The 12,340-nt window shown below is 37.4% G+C and overlaps 1 protein-coding gene and 1 long non-coding RNA gene across 2 annotated transcripts; one reads left to right on the top strand and one right to left on the bottom strand.

Annotated features, from left to right (window-relative positions):
* Nucleotides 1-255: 255 nt before the first annotated feature.
* Nucleotides 256-11,911, top strand: LOC139150446 (N-acetylgalactosaminyltransferase 7-like). Its single transcript, XM_070722823.1, has 10 exons — nucleotides 256-486; nucleotides 4,091-4,377; nucleotides 5,236-5,402; nucleotides 5,767-5,980; nucleotides 6,468-6,641; nucleotides 9,037-9,154; nucleotides 9,446-9,568; nucleotides 9,853-10,071; nucleotides 10,525-10,746; nucleotides 11,055-11,911. Exons 1-10 carry the CDS (start codon nucleotides 346-348, stop codon nucleotides 11,193-11,195), a joined length of 1,806 nt encoding a protein of 601 aa, XP_070578924.1. The 5' UTR covers nucleotides 256-345; the 3' UTR covers nucleotides 11,196-11,911.
* Nucleotides 2,103-2,735, bottom strand: LOC139150725 (uncharacterized). Its single transcript, XR_011556270.1, has 2 exons — nucleotides 2,354-2,735; nucleotides 2,103-2,173 (listed from the first exon to the last, which is right to left on the bottom strand). It is a non-coding gene; the product is annotated as an uncharacterized lncRNA (long non-coding RNA).
* Nucleotides 11,912-12,340: the final 429 nt, after the last annotated feature.

The raw sequence follows: 12,340 nt of genomic DNA, 5'->3' as shown, positions 1-12,340 counted from the left end.
GCCAAATTTATAATTTATTAATTAACGACACAGTTACTGTATATATGCCTATGATAACTTATTCATTAATATCTGATTTACTGGGCAACTCTAAAACAGCGTTGTGGAAGTACTTGCGGGCAATTTTGAGGCACTTTCGAAAAGAAAAATATTAGAACTGGCAAGAGTAGCACAGGTGACTCCGAAGAACATTCCTTTAATTTTACCTATGGCACTGATGTAAGCATTATGACACGTGCAGTGTATTTGCATATGAATAGGGGTGGGTCGCTTCCGTGTTGTCTGGTTGATGAGTATACACACCGATGCGGCGTGCTTTATGCACGTAAACAGCATGAATATACGATGGTGCGTTTTAAACCCCGGAAGTTCATCGTAACAGTGACGCTGATCCTTTGCGTGTTCTTCATGCTTAGAAGTCTGCTTCTTGTTAACGACGTGACACCGGAGGAAACTGGTCACAGGTATGAAAGAAATCACGGCCAGGTAAGCATTAAGCTGTATGCCTAAACGTATTCAAAATGGCGACACACATGCCATGAAAACATTAAGATATATTCAGGCTTTATGAATAGTTCACGGGAGACATTAATGTTCTGTTGTACACGCACATGCTTATGTGCACTATACATTTTATGCAGTGTGGTTACAATCTCTCACGTATCGTTGTAATCAAAAGGCACAAAAAGAAAACCCTATTGTTGATCAGTAGTAGCCAACCGACCCACAGTCGATCTCGACCTATACATTAAACCATTTAGCAATGCATAAACAAACAAAGAAGATCACCAAGCTGTATCCTGATGATAAGAGGGTATACGATATCGCCAGGGTTCACATATTCTGCAGCGTTCACTATTATATAGTAAAAGGCATGTTGCTTTTATGAGTTCATTTTCCAGGTAGTGCTATAGTCCTGCAAAGGCTGAAGGTTCGAGTTGAATCCTGTTAAGAAAAGTCACTTTCTACGCAATTGTCGTGCTCTGCACACGCACATATATGTGCCACATTTTGTCGGTGCGGATTAGGGTCGCTGGTGTTCGATAATGCCTTCGAAGGATTACGTCTTTATTTACAGTCTACGAGTGCGATATCACATTGTTGTAACACTATTATCTTGTTGGCATTTCTTCTTTACAATGTGTTAGCTTTTCGTTGAAAGTTTGATCAAATGTAAAAAAGGCTAAGAAGATGCACAGCCTTTGGTTTTTGCTTGACAAGCCCTCATTATTTGAGTGACATTTTAGTCGTTTTATTTCCCTCATTCTCCCACATTTGTAAGTAAGATTTGAACTTTCTGACATCTCTGACGGACTTTTTCGGCTACTGTCGACGTAAGGTCGCTGTCGACATTGAATAAACCACGGTCCCTCCACGGTGGAGGGACCGTGAATAGACTAAAAAAAATCTGGGATGGGAAGTTATCTAGTCATCCATTATCTTGTGAATATGGCAAAAAGATAAGTGTACCGATATTTGCACGTTCTGTTGTAGCTATGACTTGAGAGGTCGATCGAACGGGTTTGGGATATGTTGTGGCGTTTAGTTGCCGTTTAGACGGTAATAGTTTATTATCACCATGGGTGCCTGAAGCCGGGACCGTGCTGAAGCTCAACACTGAGTTCGAGATTGTTGCACTGTTGGGAAATTGCTTTATCTGAAGACTATCTACAAAGACAGCAGATCAATCTATTGATATTATATATATATATATATATATATATATATATATATATATATATACGCTCTTACTTGCAAAACTTGTGGTATTCAATACATTGGTAAAACTACACAACCATTTCATAAACGCCTCGATGGACATCGCTCAAATATTAAAACAAACAAATCAGACAGATCTCCCTACGCTGTTCCTCACTTTAGAATACCTGGCCACACTTTGAAAGACAATGCTCTAATTGCCACAGTACTTTGTCACATACCAAACACTAATGTTCAAATGACAAAAGCATTATATATATATATATATATATATATATATATATATATATATATATATATATATATATATATATATATATATATGTGTGTGTGTATATATATTGACAGGATAGGTCAAGCAGCACCAACTCTAGGACACAGTGTTCTTCACTACAAACTAAATTTTATTGTCCGACGTTTCGTGGGCTTAATCCCACTTCATCAGGGTTAAAAACTGAAATAAACGGATAACAGACTATAAGCATGTGAAAGAAAATACAGGAAGCTAAAAAATTGAAACGAACTCGAAAAGCGAAACTCTAAAAAAAGTACTTTACTGGTAACTGGACCTCGGACTCAACACGAGGATCTATACTACACAAAGAGTTGTGGAACAACGCAAGACTGTACTCACTTGTTGACTGTCAAGATGGAAATGACACTGAACCAACCAGAGCAGAGGTTGAAATGCATTGGGTGATTGACACCTACAAGCTGATTTGCATATATTAATGCGATGTACATCACATGCAGACGTAAGAAATGTGCAATACGGTGTACAATACAAATGAACCAACAATGTCTTAGAAAGTGGAGAGACAGCTGTAGGAAAACCAACCGGTACTGAAATATTTAAGCCAGGAGAAAATAGAACTCTACTGAAGTGAAAATTTCACCATCAAAATAAAAAACTAGTAAAAGTACAGGGTAAAATTCAATGTCAATATTCTAAAAAAGATGTAAAAGTTTTAAATAATAATGATCACCATCAAAATAAAAAAGTGGTAAAAATACAGGGTAAAATTCAATGTCAAGACTTAAAGATGTAAATGTGTTGAAAAACAAATGTGATAAAAAATGTGATAAAAATAAAGGTATCACCCGTATGTAGTCAAACTGACAGGGAGGGTGAAAAATACCCGAAAGTCAATGATTGAATAAAAAGCTACACTATAGCAGGAATGGGTGACTCTCTATTGAGTCCCTTTGGATACATGGTGTTAAGTAAAAATATCCACTTTGTTTCAACAATGTCCCTAGAATTTTTACCATTGTGATCACTGTTATGAACCGTTTCCAAGATAATGACTTTCATATTCTTTACTGAATGGTTGGGAAGGTTAAAATGCTGACTTACAAATAGTGCTGGATTATCGAGATCATTGTTTTTACATTTTATCATGCTTCTGTGACCGGCCATTCTGTACCTTATTTTGTTTTTAGTTTGGCCAACATACTGACATAAGCAAATATCACAAAATACACAATAAATGGCATTTTCAGTATTACAGTTGTACTGTCCCTTTATTTTGAAAGTTTACCGTTGCTATGACTTGTTATGCTGTCCGTGGTGACCATCTGTGAGCACATTACTCTGCATCTAGTATCATTACATGGCCGTGAGCTCCATTTATTCTGTTGTTGTTGTTGTGTTGTTGTGTTGTTGTAATCTGTGTCTTACAATCAACTGGCCAAGATTGGCACAAACTCTGTCCGAAATGAGGGGAGGTGTAGGGGAAACCATAGACATTCTTTCAGAGAGCTGCAGGATTTTATGGTGTCTTTTGGCTAGTTGTCTGACGTCAGGTCGCATAGGATTGAAGTCGTTGACCCAAACCACTCTATCCATGGATATGTATTATATATATATATAAGTGGTTTATTAGAATAAACCAACTTATATTCTATTGATATATCTAGCTATGGGAGAGAGGGGACAACTTGTTTACGGTTCTCTGCCCTACCAAGCATCCATCTCGTTAGATACACCATGGAGATATTGGACGGACGCACCTACTCAAAGATGTCAGACGTCTCGATATTTTTATGTCAGGTTCACACGAATTTCTGATCTGTTCATGATCAATCGACATTTGAAGACGGAGAGATATACAGCTGATAGTGTTCCGGACTTCAGCCAGACTGGGGTATTTATACATCAAAGACTGGGAATATTCGACAGCTCAAGGGGACGCTATCGCGCCTGTGATGAAAAATTATGAGAACTGAAAAAGTAGGATTAGAAAACACTATCATTGATATCGTCATCTTCGTAAACAATAATTGCCCATGCTACAGTTTTGCGTTTGAATCTCCGAACACACTCCGCTGCCATCATTAAATACATAAGTTTTATTTTTTTACATCGCAGGACCTTAACAAAGTTGACCAGGAGAATGTCTGGGATGACATAAAAAATCCGAAACCGGGAACAGTCAAACAGCCTGCACAGTTCAAGAGAGGGATAATCGGTAACTATGAAGACCAACCATCAGAAGAAAAGAATAGAGTTGGCCCGGGTGAATATGCCGAGCCGGTGAAGACAACTGCCCAAGAACAAAAAGATATTGATAGACTTATAAATGAATACGGATTTAATCAATACGTCAGCAATAAAATATCCCTGGACAGAGGCATTCGTGATTTACGGGTCGATGAGTAAGTCGTTCTAGTTTCGAACTTTGAAAATTCATACAGTGTTTTATAGAACCAACACCGTCCCGGCACGCAGGGTATCAAAGTTGTCTTGAAGTTGATGAGGGTTGATGAGTAAGTCTTTCCAGTTTGTTTCAATCGGACTTTCATACAGTGTTTTATAGAATCAACACCGTCCCGGCACGCAGGGTATCAAAGTTGTCTGGAAGAACCACGAGAGGACAAGGTCGTTGTAATGTGCATGTCAAGAAAATTAAATGCTTTCTTTTAATAAAAACGATGCAGCAATGAAGTCAAAGTATGGTGCATATGTGCATGATGTGATAAGTGTCAGGTGTAACCTAGCTCACGGTCCCTCCTTTGTGGAGGGACCGTACCTAGCTGTACTGCTCGTTGAGGTTTTTAGCTCGTTGGAACAAAAGGTGACTATTTCTGTAAGGCTATACTATCGTTTTCTTCATCCACTCTATCTGAAGGCTATACTATCGTTTTCTTCATCCACTCTATCTGAAGTGGGTAATATGCGTTGCCTGCCGACCACTTTTTCAGCATGTTTTAACATGTCAATCGACAGCTAAGCAGTCAAAACATTTCAAAAGCAATGTCAAACGACGTTGTCCCGTGAAGACAACGCCAATGATTGCGGTGCTCGAATATTAGAAATGCGGAAGCCATTATGATTTTGCCTCACCCACGTACCGGCATCATTCGTTCAAGATACATCGGAACAAAATGTTGTTTGACACCTGCAATCAATGAGTAAATATTGAATTCAAGAAGGCAAATTAACGACTTCTTACTATAATTATTACATGTTTTTTACTCATACATAACCTTTATCTGTGTTTATTTTTTCAACAGATGTAGATATTGGCACTATCCCAATTCATTGCCGTCGGTTGGTGTGATTTTAGTTTTTCATAACGAGGGTTGGTCAACCCTACTTAGGACAGTACACAGTGTTTTCAACAGAACACCACCTAGGCTTCTACATGAAGTCATCTTGGTCGACGATTTTAGTAATAAAGGTGACGTATTTTAACAATTCACCAAACACTAGTAATTCAAGCTATCTTTAAGCTTACTACTGTTATTATGGTGAATTTCTACAAACACTAAACATACAAATTGCCAGAAAGGCGGTTCGCCACCACGCTGCTGTCTGACTTAATTTCATTGCATCAGGCACTTTTGAAAGATTACTCGTTACAATCGAAGTGCAAGCTTCCTCTTCCACATGATGAAATTACCATTCTGCGATATGATTGAATGCAACCTCGGACAATTTGTCAAAATTTGAAAGTCATACTCACTGACTATCTCTCGAAAAATCCAAATTTAAGAGTGTTGCTTGCTTATCGGGTTTCGTTATTCTAAACTTTCTTTGCACAGAACATTTACAAAAGCAGTTAGAAGAATACATAACAAAGCCTCGGTTTCTTGGTAAACTTAGACTAGTTCGGAACCGTAAACGGGAAGGATTGATACGTACGCGTACAGTCGGTGCTATGCATGCCACGGCCGATGTGTTGGTATGGTTGGATGCACATTGTGAAGTTGGAAACAACTGGCTTCCACCATTGCTGACACCAATTGCAAACAATAGGTAAGAGAGTTTAAAGGGAGGGGGGTTGTCCGACCCTGTTTAAAGGTTGCCAGGGACCCCTACGACCGATGTAAACACTGTATCTAGGGTACAATGCGATTGGTGAAAGTTAAAACACGTTGTTAACAATGAATATCGTAAAAATTTCAATGTTGCAGCTATGTTGACGTGATGTAGATATCATGCATGAAATATACTGTTTGTAAACAAGAAAGTCGCACTCATGGCCAACGACCCCCGCCCCCTCTTTAAATCATGTGATTGGCGTAGATTGATGTAGAAAAAGCAAAGGCGAGCAACCATGATTACGTTTTCTAAAGTGATTGCTTTTTCCGCCGTAATAAGTGCACCGTAATGTAACCAGTCTTACCATGACGGAAGTAGAGCGCAATAATACAATTTAAGTCAAACTTTTGTTCTATTTATCGTTAAGTCATTTGATTGTTTGTCTGTTTGACTTATCCACATTTTCAATAATCTTATATAGGACTGTCGTGACGGTACCACTTGTCGACGTTATCGATAACATGGACTATTCCATGCGGCCACAGGGATCTGGTGAACTTTCAAGAGGAGGCTTTGATTGGAGTTTGTACTGGAAACATTTACCGATGAATGACGCAGAGAAACGACGAAGGTCTCGTTCAAGTGAGCCCTACAGGTAAACTCTATGGCGATAGATCCACAGGTAAACTCTATAGGCGATAGATGCACAGGTAAACTCTATAGGCGATAGATCCACGGGTAAACTCTATAGGCGATAGATCCACAGGTAAACTCTATAGGCGATAGATCCACAGGTACTCTATAGGCGATAGATCGTTATTTCTGACTTTTCTTCTCATTGCACTTACCTGACCACAATTTCAATTTTAAATTATTTTGTCGTAAGGGAGCGTTCAGTTATTACGGCCGGGGTGGGCCGGCAAAATCCAGGGGGGTCACCTTAAATTTGGAAACTGCAAAGGGGGGCATGTATTTTTTAAACAGCTCAGAGGGAGTCACTTAATTTTCAAAAGTATCCGTCCCGTCAAAAAGCAGTTTCAGTGTTCAGAAATATTCTTGGGGATGAAATGATTCGCTGCATGATTTCATTCTCTGAAGTCACGTAACTATAAATCTGAACAAAAAGTATAATTATCTGTCACATCTTTACTTGGCAACTCTGAGGCTTGTCTTATTGTAAATTGAGCTCACCGAGGGCAATGAACAATTCCTATTTCTTACATATTAGAGATATAACAAGTTTTGTCGGGGAAATTGTTTAACAGTTACCTGTATACTACTAGTACCATGAAAAGTTAAATAATACTTTTAGGTGAAATTCCAATATCATTATTGTTGTTAACATCTGAACTTTCAAATACCCTATTTGAATCAAGTACATTTGTATCAATTATCAACATCTATAAAAGCACAAGTTAATTTAGTATAGCATTGTAAAAACATTATTCATAGTTTTCTCATAGTCTCCAATGTAAAGTGAATCAGAATTTCGTTGAAATTCCAAGATCCAATTTCTTGCACACATATCAACCTTTAACCATGCTAGTTTAACTAAGTACTTTAAAACGAATTATCAAATGTCTATAAATACACAGATTTAGAGTTTTGTATTGGAAAAAAATTATTCATAGTTTCCACATAGACTACCATGTATAGCGAATCAACATTTCGGTGAAATTCTAGAATCCAATTTCTTGCACACATATCCATTTGTAACCACCCTAGTCTAATCGAGTACATTAATATTAATAATCGGGAGTACATAAATACACAGATTTACCTATTTTTGAACTGGAAAAAAATTATTCATAGTTTCCTCATAGACTCCCATGTACAGTGAATCTACATTTCGGTGAAATTCCAAAATCAAATTTCTGGCGAACACATCCATTTGTTACCACCCAAGTCTAATCAAGTACATTAATATTAATAATCAAGAATACATAAATACACAGGTTTACCTATTTTTGTATTGGAAAAAAATTATTCGGTTTCCTCAAAGATTCCAATGTATAGTGGACGAACATTTTCAGTGAAATTCCAAAATCAGATTTCTTGTACACATGATATGCACCTTTTACCATCATATTCTAATAAAGTACCATTATGTAAATTATTCAACGTCTGTATATGCACAAGTATAGCAAGTTTTTCATTGAAAAAATATTCAAAATTTTATCATAGACTTCCATGTATAATGGATAGACATTTTTGGTGAAATTCTAAGTCAAATTTTTTGTCCACATACCTGTTGTAACAACCCTAGTCCAATTAAGTACATTTATGTCAATCATCAAATATCTATAATGCATAGGTATAGTTTTGTATTGAAAAAGTATTACACAGTTTTCTCATACACTACCTTGTATAGTGAATCAACATTATCAACAGCTGATTATCAATTAAGTCCAAATATCAAATTTTGTACACACAAGCTTGCGCAAAAATATTGCGAACCACCTGTAACTTCTGTCCAATCCCTTTGAGGGGTAATTTCAACATTATAGCAAATCAGAAGGGGAAATTTGAACATTAACACCTTGTGAGTTTGTAAGGAGAGTCATTTAAAAAAATCTTAGAATCTAGTTTTTTTGGGATTGTATCCCCCGAGGTGTTTGTGTGTGCAGCTTAATACTCAAGCTATTGGGGGGAGGGTCATGAAATTTTTTTCATCTTAAGAGGGGGAGTCAGCAATTTTTGGTGCAATAGGTAGGGGGTCACTTATTTTGACTGATGCGCAGGAAGAATTTGCCGGCCCACCCCCGGCCATAACAACTGAACGCTCCCTAAGTTTTGCGACCTTTTCTGCTTAGTTTTAAACCGCTGTATTTATCCGCAACGTAATTTCATTGAGGTATAGAGCTGGATTGACCGCATTACTAATTTTAGAACTCGAGATTTTCCATCCATAGAAGAAATATTGCAGGACGAGTTTCTAAACTTTCTTCTTTTCATCTTTGTTTTTAAATGTTACTGTAACTGAAAGTGGGATACTTTCCCTTATTGCTTCTAATCAGCATGTAGTAATTGATTTCCATTGTTGAATACAGGTCTCCAGCAATGGCCGGCGGTTTGTTTGCGATGGCAAGGGACTACTTCTTTGAACTCGGTGCCTATGATCCTGGACTTGAAGTCTGGGGAGGAGAAAATTTCGAACTATCTTTCAAGGTACATGTAATTCTCCGCCGCGTTTATGGTTTAAGGGATGTCATTTCATTCTTAAAAAGTATAATCGAGAGCCGTTGATGTCGTAAACTTGGGATAACATTGTTCTAGAGTCTCGCTGTGAAATGAAATAAAACATGATTATTACGCGTCTCGTAAGGTTTTCTCTGTCAACAATGTTTCGTTGCAGTTTTCACTTTGATTGAAACTCCCAACTTTCAGTTGACATATAGATAATGGGACACTGCAAATAATCCGAAGGGAATGTCTCACGATTTTCATTTTTCACACCAGATTTGGCAATGTGGCGGGTCTATGCTATGGGTTCCCTGTTCAAGAGTTGGTCATGTGTACCGAATACTTGGTAAAGTGCCCTATCGAGCTCCAAACGCTACCATGACACAATGGTCAATTAGGGTAAGTTTTAAATATATGACGTAATGTTTAACCATACCTGCAATGCATTTTATTGAATATGAATCGAATAAATAACATCAGTCCCCTGTAATTTGTGCAATTCCACACGAGCGTTCAAGCACATTCAAGTTCGTCATGGTCAGTCGAATAATAATAGCATCTCCTACAAGTTTGGGGGATAGTAATTTCGGCATCATATCGCAGTTGATAACGTGTCCATTCAAATGACGTCTGGCACATATTGTTCATGAGAAATATCTCTAAATCATTTTCTTGACTCGTAGAATTACAGACGTGTAGTCGAAGTGTGGATGGATGATTACAAGGAGTACTTTTACAGGAGTAAACCAGAATCCCAGCTTTTAACATACGGCGACATCAGTGCACAGTTGGAATTCAAGGAAAAACACAAGTGTAAAAATTTCCACTGGTTTATGACTGAGGTAGCACCAGATCTGCTGGATACGTATCCATTCCCAGGAGCTAATCTTGGATGGGGTGAAGTAAGAGTCATAGATATTTTAACAAAAAGTGACATCGTCGTTTTTCGCGTCAATCGAATCATTCGTATCGCTGCCGGTTTCTCTTTTTTGAGTTGAGCTAGAAATATTGCAACTTGTTGGATCACCGGTTGCTACGGAAACAAAGTCAAAGTCTTCTTGCGATATTGATCTATCGGATGGCAATTTCGTGTTTCCATGTCATAAAACAATTATGTCGTGTATTTTACTGACTGGTCTACTAGGCTGTTTCAGCTACATTAATAACTTTTAAATACAGTTTCATGTAACGTCAAAAAGAGAAATTAAGAGCGATACAGGATGTTGAAACTCTCCGGGTCCACAGGCTTACATGTAAAACGTCTCAAGTCAGAGAAGTCCACTTGAAATTGCAATGTTCGTGCGGCCTATTGCTGAATACTTTGTATTTCTCTGATGTTTCTCTCACGTTCACAGATAAAATCCGAGGTTCGTAGTCTGTGCGTGGACACAATGGGAAGCAGGGAAGGTGGTCGTGTTGGTGTCTCTGGATGTCATGGTCAGGGTGGAAATCAACTCTTCCGAATAACAGCTGATCGTGAATTCAGAGTAAACGAAATGTGTTTGTATGAGATTCACCAGGAAATCAAATTGCGTCGTTGTGATGGGCATACAAAGTACACTTGGAATTTTGACAAGGTATGTTTAACTTTTTAGGAAACAAGTAAATTTCAAAAATAACTATTTTAAAGGTTGTTCATTCGTTTATGGTCTTTAATAAAGGAGATAAATAGTTAACTAAAGGTACGAACCAACCATTTAGGGCCTATAGTTCAAAAAAAGAAAAAATCGCACAAATCGAGAAATTCGTTTCTGAGATTGTTTTTCCTTTGTCATGTGGTTCCGAATCACAGAACGCTCAGTTCTTGACATCGTAGTACATGTCCACGTCTATTATCAGAACATCAACAGTAACTAAATAGCTTTGTTATTGTTTCATCTTGCAGGAAAAAAGATGGATATATCTGGAAGACAAGAAGATGTGCTTAGAGTTGGACACGGGACGCTTTAGAATTCAAATGCTGAAATGCGACGAGAATAATCCAAAACAGAAATGGATAATCAATAATAAATTGAGAATGTCGTGATGAAACGTTATACGTTTTCATTTTGATTTATTAAGTATACGGTGACCCTACTATGCAAGTTTCAATGCTCGTAACATTTGATAGAAAACAAACAAAGGCATCTTTGTAAGTTCGTTTATTTCAGAGCTTCCATTATTTTTTACTGTTGTCTATGGAGTGTCGAAAAACCACCGAAAAACTTTTTTTTCATACCTGAGTCGTTTTACTCTGGTTGACAACTCTTTTTTGCTTTGTATCGGAGCTAACGACTGAAATTTGCCGACATTGTGTTTCTGTAATTATAAAGCGTTGCCTTGGCTGCCATCTTTCTCACTGTATAGGGCTGCGTTTTTAGTGCACATAAATGCAGTCTGCACCTTTTCAGCAGTTTACACATGATCTTCGAAATAAGAATGCTGAAATGCATTTCTGAAACTCTAAGCGTAGTTTCCGTTGTTGAAATGCAAAGAGCAACTCGAATAGTGTTAAATTCAGCCGTCCACTGAATGATGTTGGCATGATGGTGTTGGTGATGTAAATGTCATTAACAATACAAATAAAAATAGAATGCGATTTTTCTATGATGATTTTAGAGATTTTTATGCTGCAATGATGAGTATTGGTACTATTTGCATTTTGCCAGTATTTTCGTTGTCTTTTGAAAAGCCAGTTATTTGTGATTAAATTACTTGCACTAGTACAATAAACATAGGGCCAAAGTCCCTGAAGCTACTATAGACATGGATACAAAATTAAGTATTTCCTGAGTGTATGAAATGATCTCACTAAGGTCATCCTAGGGACATGTAAACCAAATATTAAAGCTGTCTGACCAGCGGTTTTGAAAAAACAAGCGACTCAACAGTTGACAGAGCTCTGCTGTGTTATGTAGAGAATAACCTTTTGTGACACATGTATTGATGAAGAAGGTGGATATCTTTGATAGCTCATTTCAGGATGGCCTGACCAAAAATGGAAAAAAATTCTGTAAAAATACAGATTTGCATATTTCATCAGACTATATTAGTCTATAATAGCAAATAAACGAGAGTTAATTACATTCTAATTAGAGTAAACAAGACTTGCTTAAATCAAGATTTACGTCATAAAAAACAGCATATCTGTCAGGTTATAAAGAATCTTGAGCTGGTTATCTTTTAATATCA

This window comes from Ptychodera flava, chromosome 14 (genome assembly GCF_041260155.1).
Source record: "Ptychodera flava strain L36383 chromosome 14, AS_Pfla_20210202, whole genome shotgun sequence".
Classification (NCBI taxonomy): domain Eukaryota; kingdom Metazoa; phylum Hemichordata; class Enteropneusta; family Ptychoderidae; genus Ptychodera; species Ptychodera flava.
The sequence above is the reverse complement of the archived record's forward strand: the minus strand, read 5'-3'. Positions and strand labels throughout refer to the sequence as shown.